General features: G+C 44.5%; 1 protein-coding gene across 5 annotated transcripts in view; it reads left to right on the forward strand.

The window, feature by feature from the left end:
- The first annotated feature begins 912 nt into the window (after positions 1–912).
- LOC135310885 (arrestin domain-containing protein 3-like) overlaps positions 913–23,149 on the forward strand; it is a 58,697-nt gene continuing 36,460 nt past the window's right edge. For 3 of the 5 annotated variants that reach the window (XR_010370843.1, XM_064439982.1, XM_064439983.1), the window contains exons 1-7: positions 913–1,364; positions 11,670–11,751; positions 14,898–15,045; positions 20,401–20,503; positions 20,957–21,213; positions 21,632–21,794; positions 22,612–22,766. Coding sequence is in view for 4 of the 5 variants with exons in the window: in XM_064439982.1 (XP_064296052.1) it covers positions 1,085–1,364; positions 11,670–11,751; positions 14,898–15,045; positions 20,401–20,503; positions 20,957–21,213; positions 21,632–21,794; positions 22,612–22,766 (1,188 nt within the window). In the remaining variant the exon portion in view is untranslated. Of the gene's footprint in view, positions 1,365–11,669; positions 11,752–14,897; positions 15,046–20,400; positions 20,504–20,956; positions 21,214–21,631; positions 21,795–22,611; positions 22,767–23,041; positions 23,104–23,149 lie in introns of all 5 variants that reach the window. The other 2 variants (XM_064439980.1, XM_064439981.1) reach the window with 2 other exon arrangements.

Below are 23,149 nucleotides of genomic sequence, written 5' to 3' on the forward strand. Positions count from 1 at the left end.
AAAACCCAAAACAAACAAAAACCACCACCAAAACCAAACAGCAGCAAACGAACCAGACCCCAAACTAAGATACCGTAGAACAATTATATTTAGAAGGATTAACATAGGAAATTTCACCTAGATAGAGGCTTAAATGTTTACTTTTGCATAATGCCTCGCTTTTGTACCCTTACCCCTCAGTGAATACGGCAGGTGCTGCTGAGGGCGGGGCAAGAGGGGGAAGGGCCAGGCCGGCAAAGGCGGCCGTGCCCCGCTTACCTGTCGTCCTCGGCCCGTCTTCCTGCCTACAGCCTACTCAGGGCTAGCCGCTCCGCGAACAAAAGTTTTGGGCGAGATCTGTAACTGAGTGACATGGCGAGCATTTCCGTGACAGAATCGTTGCTATTTTTGCTGTTAACCAGGCAACCCGTGGCTGAGGGGGAGAATCCGTGCCGGCCGCAGCCAGACTCCAGGACCCGGCGCTCACCACCCACTGCCCAATTTCAGCTGCCAGCTCCTTCTGAGACGCCTCCGGCCAGCCAGCCAGGGCCCCCAGGCCGTGTCAGGAAGTGAGACGAGACGAGACGAGACGAGACGAGACGAGACGAGACGAGACGAGACGTCGAAGCCCTCCGGACAAGGAGCCCTCACACCCCCCGCCGCAGACGTTTTTCTCTCAGTTGTCCAGTACCTATCTTAACATCGCACTGCGGGCTTGCAGCGGAATCCTAGCTCCACCAGGGAGTACTCCGGATCTCTGCGCGAGACTGAAGCTATAACAAAAGAAGATACACGCAAGCGACGGAGGAAACCGCTGCCACGACTCGACTCGCGCATGCGCGGTGGGGTTGTTTTTCACAAAGCTGTTCTTAAAGTGAGCTGGCAACGTGCAGACAGCTCCCTTTGTAAGGAGGCCGCAGCGCTGGGTGGTTGTTCCTACCCCCAGTTGTTCCGATTAGGTGTTTGTAGGAGACTTGCTGATCTTGTTGGCGGGCTCTTCGCGTGGCAGAGGCGTTGTTAAGTGTAAAGTGAAGATTGCATTTTGTATGAGACCTTGACTTTTTTTTTTCCTTGCAGTATATTTTTATACACTTTGTTATAAAATATGGTGCTGGGGAAGGTGAAGAGTTTGACAATAAGCTTTGACTGTCTCAATGACAGCAATATCCCCGTCTATTCTAGTGGGGACACAGTCTCAGGAAGGGTCAATTTAGAAGTTACTGGGGAAGTTAGAGTGAAATCTCTTAAAATTCTTGCAAGAGGACATGCAAAAGTACGTTGGACTGAATCTAGAAATGCTGGATCCAACACTGCCTATACACAAAATTACACTGAAGAAGTAGAGTATTTTAACCATAAGGACGTTCTACTCGGGCACGAAAGAGGTAAGCTTTTCACTTATTCATTCACTGCATGCAGACATCTTCCCGGAAAAAGACGTATCTTTGCATCGTCTTGGTTTATCCCTTTTTAATATGCAGTCTCATAGACTTTGCTGTTTCTAAAGATGAGGAAATGCCGGTTACGTTCTTAGGTTTTATTTTTGATTAGTTGAACATTTACATTAAAACCGTGTCGAGGTGCATTTTCGAAGTACCTGCAAACAGGACTTTCTTAAAATACCTGCATACAGTTTGGGGTTTTTTTGATCTGCAATGTCGGTTTTTTTTTTTAGTGATATTAGCAGGATTTGTTTCTCTATGGGGAAAATAACTGTTAAGTCAAAACCAGATATGCAGTAAATTACTTTCTTGGTAGCATCCTATCGAATCATAAGTGTAATTAAAACATAACACTAGACTTTTTGACACATAATAGATACAGGTCTGACTTTCAGACTGATATGTGGTGATTTTTAAGGTTGGTTCATTGTTGGCAGATAAAAGATTCCCTGTGGCTATCACCACCCCACCTTCAATTTTCCATCTCTTCCTTTGTTGTAAACTAGTATACTTGTAAATTACTTTCATTTCTTTTATTCAGCTTTTCTATGGGGGACCCAAATGTAAAAATCTGTCTGAAAGGCCAAATAAGAGTTTATGGTTGTACGATTGGAGTATTGCTTCTGAGTTGGGGAGTTCTGGAACCTGGTCTGCTAAGCCCCTATAGAAATAGAAAGTGCCCTGCAAGTTCTCTTATTTTGTAATAATGGGGTATTATATTGTGAGTAGGATTGTAGGTCTGGAGTTTGCTAATCTATTGTTCGCATAGTTACATTGTGAAAGTATAAGGGACTCTAAGCTTTTTCTGAAGTTTCCACCCTTTGTTAGAAGCGGTTCAATCCTGTTTGGGACCGGGCCTGGGTAGAAAGAAGGGAGTACTCCTCTCAGCAGATTGGTTGCACACGTCGGGTGGTGGCGATGACTTAATCCCTAGTACAGGAAAATGTTAAAACTGATTACATAATTTGGGTCGGGTTTTTTGGTGTAGTGTTTTGTGGATATCTCTGGAGCAAGCTTAGCTACTTCAGCAAACCAAGAACGACCCTGGGAAAAAGACACAATTATGCTTGTTGGAAGAAAGCCGTGGGAGGAAGAGATAAAGCAGTAAAACACAAGAAGGAATGCATAGAATGTTGTGGTTTTGTACCCAGGTGTCTGTTAGCAATTAAACCCTGATCTTGCAGATAAAGAAGTTACTTATCATGTGTAAGCTATTTCTGTATAACAATGGAAAGGTACTGAAGCTCAACTACAGGCTGTTGCCTCAGCCAGCTAGAGGGAGTAAAAGCTTGCTTAGCTTTAATAAAGTTGTCTTCGATTCACCACAGTCGGAGTCCATGCCTTTTAATACGCCACAGTGTTTTGTTTTTGTTTTAAATATGCAGCATACTTACTGCAGAGATCCTCCGCAGTAAAATGCAATTTTTAAACAAGTTCGACTCTAGGTTGCATCGAGCCTTTTATTAAGCACTTCTGAAATAAATGCTGTAGCAGAGGGGAGTTGCTATTGATTTTAATTATGTTATCGTGATGAAAGCAAACACGGGTCACTCATGAGGTGGCTTTGTAGCTCAAATGTTCTTTATACTGCCGCCTTAGAAATAATTCTCTCGTGAAAGTTCATTCACCTCTGATTTGCAGAGGACAGAAACGTGCAAACATGCTTGAGTCATTCGTAGCAGGATGTCTACTTACAAGTAGGAGGGCGACCTTGTGCTTCTAAATGTCTGCTTAAGCAGCAGCAATGACTTTACATATGGACTGTAGCTCCAAATGCTGACCCCGATAGTAGGTGCTTGGCCTTGGCTGGAAAAGGGAACAAAAGGTGGCAGGGAAGGGACAGATCTGACACGTTCCGACACCAGAAGCGAGACAGGGTGTGCACCGCTGCATGTGCGGCACGTAAAAACGTACAGCAGTTGTCCCGGGACACCACTGCCCCTCCCTCGGCTGCAGGGGCAGAACTGCGAACGCTCGCTGCACGCAGTGGAGTTTAACTCAACACCTCGTACCCTAGCATAGTCCGGAAGGCCACGCCCTGTCCTCGCATTGTCATTGGCCTGCTGGGGTTTGTTAGCCTATTGCTAAGGCGATGCCAGCCGCTGATTATAGGGGGCTGGGACGCGGGGGAAGAGCTGAGGGAGCAGGTTCCTCTGCCCGCACTCTGATGTGTGCTGGGGGTGGGGCGGATGGTCTCTGGCTACCCCGAGGTCAGCCCTGTGCAGGGTTGGGGCCCCACTTCCCTGAGGAGTTAGAGTATGCACGGTGGGGGAGGGCACTAGCTGTGAAGCAAGGAGTACAAGTTTACTTTGCTGGGAGGCTTGGGGTGGTGGTGGTGTGTTTCAATTCAGCAGCTACTGCTTTCTCCCTTGCTGCCTGCCTTCCCCACCACCCCCCACCCCCGATTATAGATCCAATCGCGGCCTTGGTAGGACGCTGGGGGTGTTGCACTGCTAAGGGGAGGAGTGCTGTCACCCTGGTCACTTTTTGTTGGGAACGGGGCCTGCCTGGCAAATGTTGGCCTTGACGGCTCAGAGGGCATGCTGCTTTTCTTGGGAAAGCCCAACTCTGGGGACAGACAGAAGCATTCAAGCTCCTGCAGTGCATGTCTACTGGGCCAGCAAGGGGCTGTGAGCAGGGCCAGCCACTGGCACACGTGGTCCTGAAGCCTCTCACAACCCTCACTTGGTTGTCTTTCCCCTCCCACACTTCCAGCCAGTGCTATCTGTAATCGCCTTTCAGTAATGGTCAGCACATGCTCCTGAGAGAAGTGCAGGATTGGGGTGTCACCTTGCATGTAGCATAGGGCAGGTTGGGGGAAGCCAGCAGCCATAGCCCTGTGGTATGAGGAGACCAGAGGGTGAGGCATGGGTGGTGCCCCTCCCTCTCTCCTTACCTCTGCAATAGTCAGGCTAGGCTGTGAGCAGAGTTGCTGAGCAAATGTGGTGGGGTGTAATGTATACTGTATGTATATGAGTGGCTGGCAGGGGATCTGCTCGCACCTGTTCAGGCCAGTCTTCTGCTCCAGCCTGGTCTGTGTTTGACAGCTCAGTACTTGTTTACCACAGTTCTACTGCTGCTCAGGCTCAGTAGAACTGCTGATCTGGCAGGAAGGAAGTGGAGAGGGGATGAAAAAAGTTACGTGCAAGGAAATTTTTTTTTTACTTTCCTTTTAAAAACAAACAAATGTCCAAGTATTTTTTAACAAAAAAAGCATTATACACATTGTTTTACTCCTTCAGTGTACTGAAGATTGTTATTTCATGACATTATGTGCTGTTGTGGTTTAGCTGGCAACTCAGCCCAACACAGGCGCTTCCTCACTCCCCCACCGGTGGGGTGTCACATGGTATGGAATGACTATCCCATTGGCCAGTCAGGGTCAGCTCCCCTGGCTGTGGCCCTGCCCCTCCCAGCCTCCTGCCCACATGGCAGAGAATGGGAAAGGTCACTGACCACCACAGGCACTACAGTGAAGAAAATTAACCCCTTCACAGCCAAAACCAGCACCTTCTCCATGCCTTATTTCATATCATCTACACCATGCCCAGGTCCCATACGATCCAATGCAACCTTATCAACCACCACCCCTCCCCTTCATATCCTTTGATGTAACACAGACATCATTCCCTTAGTTTATGGACCTTCCCTGTAAAATGTCCATAAAAATGTCCATTGAGTTCACCCAGTCTATGACTCTGGGCTCCATCTGTTGTATTAGTCTTTCAGGGTGGGAGAGATGGGGTGTGTGGCATTGGGCTGCTACATAACAAGTCAGTCATCGTTCCATGACTGCTGCACTTCGCTTGTTTCATCAAAGTTTATATTCCATGGGTTGGGAGGTTTGTACTACGATATTGATAGAACACCAAGATGACACACAATATTATATAGCAGTTCACATTGTGCCATTCAGTTCATTGACTGTTTTCACCCAAAATCAAATCCCCTTGAGGCACACATTGGACTTCTCCATCCTCCTGCATCACCCACCAAGTGCACCCAGGTCCTCAAGCAAAAGCAATCCCATGAATGGGTTTGCCTTTGCCGGAGGCAGGAAGAACCCAGACTGTTTTTGCCAGCATATTTTTTGTGTGCACTACAGGGACTCTATCCCCCTCCACAGTATGTAGGATTTCTGACTGGGCAGGGCCAGCTCCATTGGCAGAGCCCCTCGTGTTGACTAACCACGTGGCTTTTGCTAAATGTGTATCCCAGTGATTGGATGCTCCACCCCCCATTGCTCTCAGTGTAGTTTTTAACAGTCCATTGTACTGTTCAATTTTCCCAGAGGCTGGTGCGTGATAGGGGATGTGATACACCCACTCAATGCCGTGCTCTTTGGCCCAGGTGTCTATGAGGCTATTTCGGAAATGAGTCCCGTTGTCTGACTCAATTCTCTCTGGGGTGCCATGTCGCCACAGGACTTGTTTTTTGAGACCCAGGCTAGTGTTCCGGGCAGCGGCACGGGGGACAGGATATGTTGCCAGCCAGCCGGTGGTTGTTTCTACCATTGTAAGCACATGGCACTTGCCTTGGCAGGTTTGTGGAAGTGTCATATAGTCAATGTGACAGGCCTCCCCATATTTATATTTCAGCTATTATCCCCCATACCACAGAGGCTTTACCTGCTTTGCTTGCTTGCTTGCGGCGCATGTTTCACATTCATGGATAGCCTGTGCAGTAGTGTCCATGGTCAAGTCCACCCCTCGATCACGAGCCCACCTGTATGTTGCATCTCTCCCTTGATGGCCTGAGGTGTCGTGGGCCCACCGAGCTAGAAATAGTTCACCCTTATGTTGCCAGTCCAGATCCACCTCAGCCATTTCAGTCTTGGCAGCCTGATCTACCTGCTGGTTGTTCCGATGTTCTTCAGTGGCCTCTTGGGGACGTGAGCATCCACATGACGTACCTTTACAACCAGTTTCTCTACCCGGCCAGCAATATCCGGCCATGATGTAGCACCCCAGATGGGTTTGCCTTTAAGCTGCCAGTTGCTTTGCTTCCACTGCCGTAACCAGCTCCACAGGACACTTGCCACCATCTAGGAGTCAGTACAGAGATAGAGCACTGGCCGCTTTTCTTGTTCAGCAATGCCTAAGGCCAGCTGGATGGATGGACTCCATATAGCAGCCTTCCATCTCCTGTGCTTTCCCACAAGATGATAGGACCCATCAGTGAACAGGGCATACTGCTTCTCATCTTCTGACAGTTTGTTATACAGTGGGGCTTCTTCAGCACGTGTCACCTCCTCCTCCGGTGATATTCCAAAGACTTTGCCTTCTGGCCAGTCCATGATCACTTCCAATATTCCTGGGCGACTGGGGTTTCCTACTCGAGCCTGCTGGGTGATCAGTGCAACCCATTTACTCCACGTAGCATCAGTTGCATGGTGTGTAGAAGGGACGTTTCCTTTGAACATCCAGCACAACACCGGCAGTCAGGTTGCCAAGAGCAGCTGTGCATCAGTACCAACCACTTCTGAAGCAGCTCAAACCCTTTCATATGCTGCCAGTATCTCTTTTTCAGTTGGAGTATAGCGGGCTTGGGACCCTCTGTATCCCCGACTCCAAAACCCTAGGGTTTGACCTTGGGTCTCCCCTGGTGCTTTCTGCCAGAGGCTCCAGGTAGGGCCATTCTCCCCAGCTGTGGTATAGAGCACATTTTTTACATCTTGTCCTGCCCAGACTGGCCCAAGAGCTACTGCATGAACTATTTCCTGTTTAGTGTGGTCAAAGGATTGTCATTGCTTAGGGCCCCATTTGAAATCATTCTTCCTCCGGGTCACTTTATGGAGAGGGCTTACGATCGTATTGCTATTTCGAATATGCATTCTCCCAAAACCCACAACGCCCAAGAAAGCTTGTGTTTCCTTTTTGCTAGTTGGTGGAGACATGGCTGCTATGTTGTTGATCACATCCATTGGGATCTGATGACGTCCATCTTGCCATTTGATTCCTAAAAACTGGATCTCTTGTGCGGGTCCCTTCACCTTACTTGGTTTTATGGCAACAGCAGCTTTCAGAAGGATTTGGACTATTTTCTCTCCTTTCTCAAAAACAGCTGCTGCTGTGTTGCCCCACACAATGATTTCGTCAATGTATTGTAGGTGTTCTGGAGCTTCTCCTTGTTCCAGTACAGTCTGAATCAGTCCATGGCAAATGGTAGGGCTGTGTTTCCACCCCTGGGGCAGTCGATTCCAGGTGTACTAGACGGCCCTCCATGTGAAAGCAAACTGTGGCCTGCACTCTGCTGCCAGAGGGATGGAGAAGAATGCAATAGCAATATCAATTGTGGCATACCACTTGGCTGCCTTTGACTCCAGTTTGTATTGATGTTCTAGCACGTCTGGCACGGCAGCACTCAACGGTGGAGTGACTTCATTCAGGCCACGATAGTCTACTGTTAGTCTCCACTCTCCATTAGACTTCCGCACTGGCCATATGGGACTGTTAAAGAGTGAGTGGGTCTTACTGATGACTCCTTGGCTCCTCAGTTGGTGAATGAGCTTATGGATGGGAATCAGGGATTCTCGGTTGGTGCGATATTGCTGCCGGTGCACTGTTGTGGTGGCGATTGGCACCTGTTGTTCTTTGACCCTCAGCAACCCCACAACAGAAGGGTCCTTTGAGAGACCGGGCAAGGTAGACAGCTGTTCAGTTTCCTCCGTCTCCAAGGCAGCTACACCAAAAGCCCACCTGTACCCTTTTGGGTCCTTGAAATACCCTCTCCTGAGGTAGTCTATGCCAAGGATGCACGGAGCCTCTGGGCCAGTCACAATGGGGTGCTTTTGTCACTCATTCCCAGTGAGGCTCACTTCGGCCTCCAGTACAGTTAGCTCTTGGGATCCCCCTGTCACTCCAGCAATACTGATGGTTTCTGCCCCTATATAGTTTGATGGCATTGGGGTGCACTGTGCAAGAGCATCCGCTAAAGCGTTATACTCCTGTGGGTCGGATGTGTCAGGCCATTGGATCCACGCAGTCCAGTAAGCCTGGTTATCCCTTTCCTCCACCTGGCTGGAGGCAGGGCCCCTCTAGTCCTGATCATGGCATTCACAACTCACTTCCTGTGAACATGGATCAAGAGTCTCTCTATTAAGCTCAGAAATAAAATCAGCGCTTCTACTCCTCTGTCTGGGGACCTGCTCACTGGAAACTGTAGCAGCAACTTCCATGGAAGAAACTCCCTGCGTGATTGTTTTTCTTTGCCGCTCACGTAACCGTGCCTCTTGGGTACCGTAGGGTGCCCTGTTATGTGTATCCTCTCCTTGGAGCAAAAGGATGCTTATTCCTAACAGCTGAGACACTACTTTGTTGAGGTGGGGAGGAGGACATATCTTCTTTGAGTTGCTGGACCTCTTGGGATAGTTTCTCTACAGCAGAGACGAGCAAGGAAGAGATATTTGTTTCGTAATCCCGGAGTCTATCAATCACCTCTGCCACTGTTGGTGCCTCGTCCTCTCTCCAGGACATTACTGCCAATGAGTTTGCATACGAGGATGGTGCGCTCCGTACAAACTTCCACCACATGGGTTGTGTGTACTCGGCTTCATATGGATCTTTGGATGACCGTTGATTGTCCAGGTCACCATAAGTCACCTCAAGCACAGCTAATTCCCTTAGATGCTGGATACCTTTCTCCATAGTTGTGTTTTTTCCTAGGTAATATGTAACATCTTCTTTAAAGGGATACCTTTCCTTCACTCTGGACAGGAGTCACCTCCAGAGACTGAGGTCTTGTGTTCTTTTTCCAAATGCTTTGTCAATGCCCCCTTCCCCAGAAAGGGATCCCAGTTGTTTGGCTTCTTTTCTCCTCTAATTCCAGGCTACTGGCCCCATTATCCCAGCATCGGAGCAGCCAGATGACAATGTGCTCACCTGAACAATGGCTGAAATCTTTCCGTATATCTCGCAACTCACTCAAAGACAGGGATCGGGTGGTCTCTATTTCATTTATTACTTCTTCTTCCTTTTCTCGTGACGGCCCTGCTTTTTCATCATCCTGTTCTAAACGAGTTGATGTCCGCTTCCAGTATTTCTTCTTGCGTTTGGGCGTGACTGATACTGGCACGGGTTGATTGTTTGACTTGGCCACAGTGCTTGTTATGGGGGTTTGAGTGGCCGCAGTGCCTGTCACTTTGCCTTTCAATCCAGAGACATTCTCTTCCCCTTGGGGGCACTGAATACTGTTGAGCAGGGTTCAGTAGCCATGGGCCAGACCCCAGCACATTGCAGTTATCTGTGTGTCTCTGGAGTTCCCAGCATAACAACATACTTTCTCCAAATATTCTACTAGTTTTTTAGGATTCTGCACTTGTTCGGGGGTGAAACTCCAAAACACTGGGGGTGCCCACTGCCCTAGGTATTTGCCCATGCTATCCCACATGCCCTGCCACTCATAACTATCAAGCCTCGGGGCAGATTTCTGGGTGATATTCTGAAGTTGCTTAGTCAAAACCAAAACAACATGCCCAAAACCTAACAATAAGTGCACCTTAACCACCCAAGGATGTTCAAGATACAAAAAGGTTGTTGTAATAAAGGCAGAGACATCAGAGAACAAAGTTGCAAAGGTACTATTCTGTATTTCCTCCATATAAAATCTCTCTAAGGAGGAGGTATAATTGCTAATTGCCTCAACAAGGTGGTATCCCAAGTGCCCTAACAGTTTCAGCAAAAACCCCAAATACCAGATAAAGCTGAAAACGAGTGTTTGTATAACAAATCTTGTAGGCAAAACGTTACTAATCACAGCAGAACACAGCAGACTAAACAAACCAACACCAGTCTTTAACACAAACTGCAAAAATGAGAACATGGTGCTGTGACCAGCAGCTGTTATTATGTCCAACCCTTGAGCCCCACATTGGGCACCATGACTGTTGTGGTTTAGCTAGCAAGTCAGTCCCACACAGTTGCTCGCTCGCTCCCCCACTGGTGGGATGGGGGAAGAGCATTTGAAGGGTAAAGCTTGTGGGTTGAGATAATAACAGTTTAATAGTTAAAGTAAAACAACAACACAATGGAACGGAAAACAACCAGAGGCGCAAAACCCAGGGGGGTGGGATGAACCACCAAAACAAACCACACACAACACAACCACCCAACACCACACCTCCACAAGTTATGACTGCCCCCCCTTAATGTACTGGTCATGGTGTCACATGGTGTGGAATGAGCATCCCATTGGCCAGTCAGGGTCAGCTTCCCTGGCTGTGGCCCCATCCTTCCCAGCCTCCTGTCCGTGTGGCAGAGCATGGGAAGCTGGAAAGTTCCCTGACCACCAGCAGCGCTACAGTGAAGAGAATTAACCCCTTCTCAGCTAAAACCAGCAGATGTGCTGAGGATGCATTTGTGTAAGTAGTGTTCTAGTGGTCTTATAGTTTTGCATAGGTTTGTTTCAGTATTGCTGGTGTACTAAAGAAATTAGAGCATCAGCATTTTTGTGGGGCAGTGGGAACTTAAAAAAAAATTAAAAAAATCTTAAAATGTACCAAAATTCCTTCATGATGTTTCAGAGTGCTAACAATAGGTAGCATCTTTTGCATAATACCAATAAATGTGTTTTTATTACCTCAACCGTCTTGTATGCGAGATGCTAAATTATTTTTTCTAAATAACTTTCTGTTTTAATGGGATCAGCATTTTTTCCTGGTTTTATGGTAATTATATCAGAACAAACCACAAATTTGTTGCTACCTTTTGTGCCCCTGAATTTGTTTGGTACTTTCTAGGTGGTACTTGTGCACTTTTTAAAAAAATCCATTTTTGGACACTTGCTAGGCAGGAGGTAGAAGGAAGCTGAATTAATAAATTTATTAGGTTAATGTAGCAGACAATACTAAGATCACCTAATACTATTAGAGAGCTCTATTTCATTTTAAGCTTTAACTAGAAATCATACTGGAAAACAAGAGTTTCCATTACAGATCTTTCAGGCAGACCCTGAAATGGCAGCAGCAGTTACAACTATGTCGGTACTCAGAATCGAGATCATAAAAGTAGAAGTTAACTTGTTTTAATTTATGTAAGGTGAATCTTGGAATCTCACCTAACCTTAAAAATTCTGCAGCCATACATCACATCTAGCAATTAATATAAATGGACTGGAGAGACTTGTTTGTGGGACACTGTGTTCTTAGTATTGTAAAGAATCCCTCTTATTCTGAAAAAGAAAACTATATAATATATTATGCTGTGTAAAATGTTCACAGGTGGAATAGCATATTGGGTTTTTCCCTCCTAGATGATGACAATTCTGAAGAAGGCCTTCACACCATTTGTTCAGGAAGGCATGAATATGCATTCAGCTTTGAGCTTCCACAGATGTAAGTACTTACATGCAGTACACAGCTTGTGTGAGAGAAGGCTAAGATACATACCTGCTTAAGAAAAATTCTTGTGGGTGGGTGGAGTTGTGCTCAGACATGCAGCAGAGGACATAATCTCATTAAATGGAAGAGGTTGCTTTAAAACTGGTTAAGAGTTTTTCACAAAACAGGAGCTCATTGTTGCCCAGTTGGTTACTTCCTTTTTTGACCGAGGTCTATTGGCTTGTTATGTCTTGTAGTATTTTACCCCTTCACAGGAGAAGGGAGGGGAATTTGTGTCACTTGAGTCCTGCGGAGTGGCTGAGGTATCTTCTAAATGAAACAAGATTTTACTGGAACCATGCAGGCCATCAGAACTAGTGATAAGATAACAGCTTAACTGTTCTGGCTCAGTCTGAAAGAGATGTGGCAAGCTTAACCACATTTGAACAAAATAAGAGATTTTTTTTCCCCCCTATTTTAAATAGGATATATGTACTCAGGCTGGCCTTTATGCAAAAAGCCAGGATGGAAATAAGCAAATGGATGGGTAGATGAAGCAAGAAACATTCCCATGCCTAATCTTGCTTGTCTCCGAAAGCAAAGGTGAAGCAAGAGCGATAGCAGAAGTCTTAAGATAAATTGCCACATGCACACAAAAACGTTTGAGGTGTCTAATGTATACATTGTGAAGGGAAGATTTATATGTAGAGGAGTTACCAACATGGAAATTAGCTAACACACAAGTTCCAGGAAAATTAAATATAAAGGAACAGAGAGAGTGTCTAGAAATAGATGAAAGAAGGGAGGCAGGAGGAGCCTCTTACTATAAAAGCCAAGTACTGAAGTTATTAAGGTTAAAAAAAGTTGGCAGAATATTAGACTAATACCTAATATTAAAGCTAATAAACCATTTGCTTATTAGAGGGACTGGCTTAAGCAGAACCTGTAGATGATAAATGCTTTTACGGATCAGTTTCAGTGAATAGCATAGGGCTTTACAGTAGATATTATTGGAACACTGAAGAAGGCTCATATATATGGAGACTTTTAGAAGTCAATTTAAGGGTCATATGAAAATCATCCATAAGAAGTGATAAGGATGATACCGATATTCCCTTGAGTTGGGAGGGATGTTCAAATATGAAAGAACAAAACAGTGTATGTGAATATGGTATATTATGTTTGAGATTCAATAGATGACCAGTAAAACAGCACAAACATTGATTAAAACACTAAAATTCTTTTGAAGTGACTTGAAGGAATAACTATGAAGCCATCTTTGATAATACTGAAGAAATGAAGGCTGGTAATAAAAGGCCTGAAGAACACTAGTTTGATGCTGCCTCCTTACTGTTTCTTCTTCTATTTTGTATCCATAGAATATTTCTAAAATGTATTTAAAACAAAACCAATGTGGTGGGTTGACCTTGGCTGGCTGCCAGTCTTCCATGCAGTCGTACTCTCACTCCTCTTCATTGACAGGGCAGGGAGAAAAAAATAAGATGGGCAAGCTTGTGGGTTGAGACAAAGGCAGTTTAATAGGAAAAACAAAAGCCGTACACAGAAGCAAAGCAAAAAATAAGAATTCATTTTCTACTTCCCCATGGCAGGCAGATGTCCAGCCGCTTCCTGGAAAGCAGGGCCTCAGTATGTGTAGTGGTTGCTTGAGAAGACAAACACCAAAGCCATGAATGTCTGTGTCAGCCCTGTCTGTCCATGTCTTCCCTCCCTTCCCTCTTCAGCTTTTATTGCTGAGCACAATGCCATATGGTATGGAATATCCCTTTGGTCAGTTTGGGTCAGCTGTCTTGGCTATGTCCCCTCCCAACCTCTTGCCCATACCCAGCCTATTGGCCTTTGGAAAGGGGGTGTTGGAGAGACAGCCTTGATGCTGTGCAAGCACTGCTCAGTAATAGCTAAAACATTGGTGTGTTATCAGCACTGTTCTAGCCACAAATGCAAAGCACAGCACCATACAGGCTGCTGTGAGGAAAGTTAACTCCATCCCAGCCAGACCCAGTACAACCAAATACAAAGCAACAGTGAAAAAACCAAGACACTGACTGGCCTTACTGGTTTTGCCTTAAAGGATACTGGGGCAGGATGAATCATTGAAGACTGATTAGAAAATCCTTTCATTTGTGTTATTAAGGAAAAAAGGTAAACTTTTCAGATGTGCAAATAGGTATGTCAAACCTGTAGCAGAAAGATTCATTCTAGTAAAGTACTAGCATAGCTAGTATTATTCCCTATAGAAGTTAGGGAGGGAAGCTTTGCCCATAACTTATATTTTATTATGATGCATTTCAAACATAGTGCAAATATAAAATTTTTTTCTTTGAGATTAAAGGCAAAAAAATGTTAGGAAAAGACAAGTTACAGTTAACTGGATGTGACTGGAATATAAAAATCTTATGTCCTTCATCATCTTATGCTGGTAGGGAGAGGAAGAAAAAAATCGTAATACTGAAAGCGTTGGAGTCCCTTTCTCCATATTCCTCACCCCAGATCCCTAGAAGGGCTTCCTTTGTCTTTCACTGTTCAGAGCAGAACAGTGCTTATCTTTTTTTATATATAAATATTTTAAGATGGCCTCATCATGGTAAAGGAAAATTAGAAGATGCTCAAAGTAGCCTTTCTCTATTCAGAACTCTAAATTGAAATATTTAACTAATGTACTTAAGGCAAAACAAACTACAAAAGCACTTGGTTATAGGTAAAATAAACCACTGAGATACCAGCCAAGTAAATAATACACAACTACTTACAGAATACAATGTCCAAAACAGTAACTGGATGGTACTAATGCTAATTTTATTCGGTGGTCTTAATTTGACCTTAAAAGGGCATGCTTTATTCCACACTTGAAAGTGGCTTCTTACGTCTAAAGGAAATGTGTACTCTTCAGGCATTTTCTAGCACAATTCTTTAATTGATTCTTAAAACTTCTACAGAACTGCTGTTGGATGAATTGGAGATTATTTTTTTTCTCCCAGCTTTAATCTTACCGTTTTCTGATATATGGAAACTTTGCAAATAAGTTATGCTTATTATGATGCATTAAAAATACAGTTCTACATAATAATTCCTAATCTGATCAATTGTATTGTTATTGGAAGGAGAGAAAAATTTTACTCAACTTTGACCTTTGTCCTACACAGACCACTTGCTACCTCATTTGAAGGCAGACATGGCAGTGTGCGCTATTGGGTGAAAGCTGAATTGCATAGGCCTTGGCTTCTACCAGTAAAATTAAAGAAGGTATTTACAGTCTTTGAACATATAGATATCAACACTCCTTCGTTACTGGTAAGAACTGACAGAATTACTCATTCTTTTTCTGGCATAAAAATAATGAAGTATAACAACTGAAGCAACATCAACATGTAATTTTACCTAATATTTATTCGCTAGTTTAACTACAGCTCTTCTTTTAAGTATTATATCAGTTTAGCGACTCTTTAACTGCTTGTATTTTGAAGGGTAAATTATCCTGTACTTGGAGTTGCTTGATTTTTATGATACATAAAATGTGTTTGTCAATCTAAATTGATACTACTAAACTGTAGAATCTCATTAAAGAAGAAAACTTGGTGAACCGTTCCTCTACAGTTATAAAGAAAAATCTATGGAAGGAACAGAGCAACTCTTACTAGTTTAGTGAGGGACTGCTAACTTAAAAATGCAAAGTAAAAAATTTGCTGCAGTGCATAACTGATAATTTCCATATAGATAGTTTTCTACTGATGGGGAGAAATTATCACAGTTCTGTATGAGGCACTGTGGACCCTGGTGACTCACAGAAGCAGGATTCCACATCAGCCTGCGCCCTCCACCATCATAATCAGAAACAGATATGAAGCCTTAATGACTGAGGATACCCATGGGCAAAGTCTGCAAAGTCCCCCACGAGGGGAAACTATACCAGCAACACACAGTGGTCTCGTGGTTTAGCCGGCAGCTCAGCCCCACACAGTCACTCGCTCACTCGCCCACCGGTAGATGAGGGGAGAGAATCAGAAGGGTAACGCTCGTGGGTTGGGATAAGAACAGTTTAATAATTAAAATTAAAAGAAACAACAACAGAAATGCAATGTAAAGGAGAACAAGGAGAGGCACAAAACCCTGGGGGAGGGGAACGAACTGCCGAAAAAACCACATGCGACGCAGCCGCTCACCGCCCGCCGCCGCGCAGCTCCCGAGCCGCAAACTGCCCCCCCTTAATGTACTGGTCATGGTGTCACATGGTATGGAATGAACATGCCATTGGCCAGTTGGGGTCAGCCGCCCCTGACATGGCCCTGCCCCTCCCAGCCTCCTGCCCACGTGGCAGAGGTTGGGAAGCTGGAAAGGTAGCCGACCCCCCCACAGTGAGGAGAATTAACCCCTTCTCAGCCAAAACCAGCACAAGTGGACATCGTAAAAAGAAACGACGAGTGCTCGTGGTGGATGACACTCTGTTGAAGGGTACTGAGGCACCCATCTGCCGACCTGACAGGGGGTCACGAGAGGTATGCTGCCTCCCAGGAGCCAAGGTCCGAGACGTTGCCGAGATGGTGCCACAACTCATCAGGAAAACAGACTACTATCCACTACTACTATTTCATGTAGGCATGAACGACACTGAGAGCCGTAACCTGGGTAAAATCAAGGAAGACTTTCGAGCCCTAGGGGAGCAAGTGAAAAACATTGGCACCCAAGTGATCTTCTCTTCCATTTTGCCAGTTCAAGGGAAGGGAGCAGCCAGAAATGGGTGCATAACGTATATCAACTCCTGGCTACGTGGCTGGTGCCACTGTGAGGGGTTTGGCTTTTATGACAATGTGGTGTTCTTCAATGACAACAACATGCTAGGGAGGGATGGAATCCACCTGTCCAAAAGGGGTAAGGGAATCTTCAGCAGTAGGCTGGCTAACTTGGTGAGGCGGGCTTTAAACTGAAGGACTTGGGGGATGGGATCTGTTGCCAAAATGCTCACACCAGCACGTCTAACGGGGGAGTAAGTCAGGCCAAGCAGTGTGGTAACAAAGGTTCCTTAGCTGTCTCCCAAGAGGTAAAACAGAAGAGTAATCACCTCAAGTGTATGTATACAAATGCACGCAGTCTAGGAAACAAACAGGAGGAACTGGAGCTCCGTGCCCACTCAGAAGGGTATGACATCATAGGAGTAACTGAAACATGGTGGGACAACTCAAATGACTGGGGGTTCGCAATGGAGGGTTAGAGGCTCTTTCGTAAAGACAGGCAGGGTAGAAGAGGTGGAGTCGCCGCACTCTACATTAAGGAAAACCTTGAATGTATCGAAGTCAACTATGGTGATTGCGACTGCTCTATCGAATGCCTCTGGGTTAAAGTCAAAGGGGTCATCTCCAAGCAGGACCTCACAGTGGGCATCTGCTACCGACCTCCTAACCATGGTGACGAAGCCAACGAAGCAATATTTTGGTACTAAAGCAAGCTTCTGGCCAACAGAACCTGGTCCTGATGGGTGACTTCAACTACCCAGACATCTGCTGGAAGAACAATATGGCAGCTCGCATGTCATCCACCAAGTTCCTGGAATGCATAGAGGACTGTTTCCTCATACAAATGTTAGATGTGCCAACCAGGAAGGAGGCACTGCTGGACTTGCTATTCACAAACCGAGAAAACCTGCTTTGTAATATCTCGGTTAGTGATAGCCTTGGCTGCAGTGACCACAGTATTGTGTAGTTCGGGATCCTGCTGAGTGTACTGAAGGTCAGCTCTAAGACAAGGGTTCTGGATTTTAGAAGATCAAACTTCAGTGCACTCGGGGCTCATTTGGGAGGGATTCGATGGGAAGCTTCCATGGAGGACAAATGAGCTAGTGAGAGCTGGGAGTTCTTCAAGAACTCTCTATTGGAAGCACAAAGCCAATTTATCCCCTACAAAGGAAAAGGAAGTAAGTGGAGCAAGAGGCCCCATGGCTCAACCATGACCTCCTGGGTCTGCTCAAATCCAAAAGGGAAGCATACCAGAGATGGAGAAGTGGAGGATAATCCACCGAGAACTACAAGGGCATAGCCAGAGCGTGCAGAGACGCAGTCAGAAAAGCAAAAGCCCAATTTGAATTGAAACTGGCTGTAGACATAAAAAAATAACAAGAAAGGGTTCTTCAGACATGTCAACCATAAGGAGAAAAAGAAGGAAAACATAGGCCCACTGTTAAACAGAAAAGGAGAATCAGTCACCAATGATGCAGAAAAGGCAGAGGTCCTCAACACCTTCTTCACCTCTGTCTTTACCAACACTGTTGCGTCCCAGGCTTTGGGAACAAAATTGCCAATTGAACCAAACACCGACTCACCATCAGTGAAGGAAGAGTTAGTATATGAATTAGTACAGGAGCCTGACCCCCACAAATCAATGGGCCCTGATGCCATCCACCCAAGGGTGTTGAGAGAGCTGGCTGACATCATCGCAAGGGCTCTCTCCATAATCTTTGAGAAGTCATGGAGAACAGGGGATGTCCCAGAGGACTGGAGGAAGGCAAATGTTACCCCTATCTACAAGAAGGGCTCGAGGGAGGATCCGGGTAACTATAGGCCCATCAGCCTTACTTCAATCCCTGGGAAAGTTATGGAACGAATCCTCCTGGGGGCCATCACAAGTCAAATGAAGCACATGATTGGGAAAAGCCAACATGGCTTCACTAAGGGCAGTTCGTGCTTGACAAACCTGGTGGCCTTCTATGACAAAGTGACTTGCCTGGTTGACATGGGGCGGGCGGTGGACATTGTCTACCTGGACTTCTCCAAGGCCTTTGATACAGTCCCCTGCAGCCTCCTCCTGGAGAAATTAACGCGTTATGGCCTAGACAAGTGGTCTGTGCAGTGGGTGGGGAACTGGCTGACAGGCCGCACCCAAAGGGTGGTGGTAAATAGCTCTTTTTCCAAGTGGCAACCTGTCACAAGTGGAGTCCCTCAGGGATCAATATTGGGCCCAATGTTATTCAACATCTTTACAACTGATCTGGGTAATGGCATCAAGTGTAGCCTGATGAATTTGCGGATGACACCTAGTTGAGTGTGGAAGTAGACACTCCAGAAGGGAGAGCTGCTCTGCGGGAAGATCTGGATAGGCTGGAAGAGTGGGCCAGCAAGAACCTTATGAAGTTCAACAAGGAGAAGTGTAAGGTTGTGCACCTCGGAAAACATAATCCAGGAGTGCAGCACAGACTGGGATCCACCTGGCTAGAGAGCAGCTTTGTGGAAAGGGACCTGGGGGTCCTGGTGGACAGAAAGCTCAACATGAGCGAACAGTGTGCTGCTGCAGCCAAGAAGGCCAACAGGATGCTGGGTTCCATCAAAAAGGGCATCGCCAGCAGAGATAAAGAAGTCATCATCCCACTCTACTCAGTGCTTGTCAGGCCACACCTGGAGTACTGTGTACGGTTCTGGTGCCCGCTATACAAAAAGGATGCGGACAGTCTGGAAGGGGTCCAGAGAAGGGCCACCAAGGTGATCAAAGGATTGGGAAGCCTGCCATATGAGGCTAGGCTGGGAGAACTGGGTTTGTTCAGCCTTGAGAAAAGGAGGCTCAGAGGAGATCTCATCACCATGTACCAGTACTTAAGGGGTAGTTACAAAGAAGATGGAGACTCCCTTTTTACAAGGAGTCACATGGAGAGGACAAGGGGGAATGGACACAAGTTGCTCTTGGGGAGATTCCGATTGGACATGAGAGGAAAATTTTTCACAGTGAGGACAGTCAAGCATTGGAATAATCTCCCCAGGGAAGCGGTTGACTCTGCCACATGGGACACATTTAAGATTCGGCTGGACAGGGTGCTGGGCCATCTTGTCTAGACTGTGCTCTTCCGAGAAAGGTTGGACTAGATGATCCCTGAGGTCCCTTCCAACCTGGGATTCTGTGATTCTGTTTGTAATCCTTTCCTGAAATTTCATTTTATTTAAATAACTTTAATATCACAACTGCTTTCAATGAGGATTTGATTTCAGTCTGGCCTAAAATTCCTTTATTTTATCCCTTCCTCAAAATTTAATCTAGAGGAAAAAAAGTGTAGAAGTCCATTGAAATAGTTTTCTTGTGTGTATGCGTGAAAAATCAGGCTTGTGAAGGGACCTTGCACAAACTCCATTAAAAATCAAGGGGTCTCATTTGACTTTAATGGGCTTTGGATCAAGCCCAAAATCCTGATGTTGTGTAAAATAAGTCTTGTTTAATATAGATGAAACAGGATCATTCAGAAACCGATGAAATAGCAGGAGTCAAGATTGCAGTAGTTTAGCTTAGTTATTTTGTTTCTGAAATACAGCTTAATGGAAAGTGCAAAGACGATCTAATTTACTGTTAATTAAATGAAAAGCTCTGCAACAGTATGTTGGGATGTCTAGGCTATGAAGCCTGTTGTTTTAAGCTATGCAATATTTATTTTTATTATTGAAAACTGTGTTAAGTATGGCTGTAGGATGGAGGATGGCAGAAAAAGCAATACTAATACAGCAATGGAATTAGGACAAACATTGTATCTGTATAATGCTGTTTTAATTGCTTGAGACTTTTCCTATGAAAGTAGCTTTGTCTATCAAAATAAATAAGTGCATTATGAAAATTATTATTTTTCTGTGTTGATTTGAATACCTGAAGGGATTAATGGACAATATTTTTCTCTTCTTGCAGTCACCCCAAGCAGGCACAAAAGAAAAGACTCTATGTTGTTGGCTTTGTACCTCAGGCCCAATATCCTTAAGTGCCAAAATTGAAAGAAAGGGCTACACCCCAGGTATGTAATAGGTGTAATTATAGGATATATTTTCCTTCCCTTTTAAAGCTACAGTTTGTACTTACTGTTTTTTATATAAATGAAACATTAAGGATATTTTTACCACCTTAGTCTGCATTTTGCAATCTTCTCGGTATACTCTGTTAACTAAGACAGCACTACTTGTATTTCTAGGTTATTGAAGGACCTCATCTATTAGACTGGTATGTTTTGGGATTTTTTTTTTGTGGTTTTGTTTTGTTATTTTTTTCCCTCCCTTTTAGAACAGCTCATGGGGATCTTGCTTCTATTAGCGTCAGTGGATGTTTTTCCAGGTAAAGCAGTGATAGCACCTGGTGCATTATAACTGTATACAGAATGTGACAGTTTGCTTAAGCTGCCTGGTAAATGTAAAGAGAACTTGAAAATTTGGGATTTTTTGTTTGTTTGTTGTTTTTCTTTTGTTTGTTTCAGGTGAATCAATTCAGATCTTTGCTGAGATTGAGAATTGCTCTTCCCGTATGGTGGTGCCAAAGGCAACCATTTACCAAACACAGGCATTCTATGCCAAAGGGAAAATGAAGGAAGTCAAACAGCTTGTTGCCAACCTCCGTGGGGAATCCTTGTCATCTGGCAAAACAGAAACCTGGAATGGCAAACAGTTGAAAATTCCACCTGTTTCCCCTTCAATCCTTGACTGTAGTATAATCCGTGTGGAGTATTCACTGATGGTATGTTGGGTAGTCTGTTTCATGCTCAAGAATGAGTAGCTTCCAACATTACATACAAATTCCTAGCACAGCATTTTGCAATAATTAGTTATGAAAGAAATACATGTTCCGGCATTAGTGTCCTGACAGGAGATCTGATAAGTAAATTTAGTTTAAATCATGCAAGTTCTTAAAACAGTTGTGTGTCACCTAAGCAAGCATTTAATGAGTATACTGTGTTTCCATGTGAGGGCTCATGTTAAGACTTCTTTAACTTGAAGAGCTCATGTCTCCATAGGGGCATGGGCCCTGAAAGACTATTAGAAACAAACTCCTTGTGGCAACTTCCTTGGAAAGACAACTTAGACTAATACTTGTGAAGTGCTGATAAAACCCTACGTTTTAATCATACACTTGTTGTTTTTTTATTTTTTTTCAGGTATATGTTGATATTCCAGGAGCCATGGATTTATTCCTTAACTTACCACTGGTCATTGGTACCATTCCTCTACATCCATTTGGTAGCAGAACATCAAGTGTGAGCAGCCAGGGTAGCATGAACGTGAATTGGCTTAGTCTGACACTGCCTGAAAGACCAGAAGGTAACTTGACAATACAAACCCCAATCAATTTGCTAGTCTGTTTTGATTTTTGTCTGCTTTATTCATTGCAGTCTCGCTAACAGAATCAAATTACATCCTTTCATAATAAAGCCCACAGGAAATCTGTTGTGGATGTTTTCTTGCCACCTGCTTGTCATATGTAGAACAGAGTTTCTTCCCTCCCTGCCTTTCTCTCTCTAGGACAGGCAATGAAATCCAGCTGCCTTGGAAGGTGGTAGAAATGAAAGCACAGGATGCCGTTGTATCTGTGCACAACTTCATTACTTCCACCTCCAGTATCCCAATTGCATCCTTGGTTATAAGGCATTGCAACCTATAATAGCAGTTTCTGGGGTCTCTCACCAGCCTTAGTAGCCAAGGCTTTGTGAAAAGATAATATTCTTTTCTATGGGAAATATATTATGGCCAAAGAAAGAATTATGTATTTCCTTCCTTCTGTTCTCACATATCTAATATCCTGGTGTTTTTAAGTACACATCCCAGACCTGGAGACTTCTGGAGTCCATAGGACTACAATGTTCTGTCATTCCTACCTGTACAGAAATTATCTTTGGTATGCTTTAAATTTTAAGGGGATAATTAAGCCACAGTAAACAGTGGTCAGTCTGTTTTTGAACATAAGCTTAATATTAGAATAAAACGAAATAGTCTAGTCTCCCTTTTTTGTTTAACAATTCTTTAAGTCACCTACCTGCTGGTGAATCTTACACTGATTAAAGTTTAATATTTATCATGTTATATATTTTGACATGCATAAGAACTTGTTGTTTGAACTGTATGTACCTTTTCCCTTCAGCACCTCCTAGCTATGCAGATGTGGTCACAGAGGAAAATGGACAGTCCAGCCTTGCACCTATAGCTGCTTTTGATGATTTTGAGAGAACACTTCAAGGACCATTATTTGCATACATCCAGGAGTTCCGTTTTCTGCCTCCACCCCTATATTCAGAAGTAGGTATATCTGTCAGAATATGATGATTCATGTATTGTTTGATTTCTTTGTGTTGTGGAATAAGTTTAGGAACCTGTTTCTCCTTTCTAAAATTAGGAGAAACCATTAAAATGATTGACATGGAATAAGTTGGTTTTGGGGAGGATTTTTTTTTTGTTGTTTGTAAGGTGCAGATGAATTGCATCAAGAGTTTTCCATGCCTGTTTTACAGTATGGGTTACTCTTTTTTTATCTTTTATTTTTAACATGAATGCTGCAACCTTAAATTTAAAAGGTGCTCTGTGAGATACCTTGGCTTCTCTATCATGCTATTTCCTGGAGCTGCAGACCTGGAAGGTAATTTTCCTTGGCAGCACTCTTCCCTAGTCTAATACTTTCAGGA

This window comes from Phalacrocorax carbo, assembly GCF_963921805.1.
Source record: "Phalacrocorax carbo chromosome W unlocalized genomic scaffold, bPhaCar2.1 SUPER_W_unloc_5, whole genome shotgun sequence".
Lineage (NCBI taxonomy): Eukaryota > Metazoa > Chordata > Aves > Suliformes > Phalacrocoracidae > Phalacrocorax > Phalacrocorax carbo.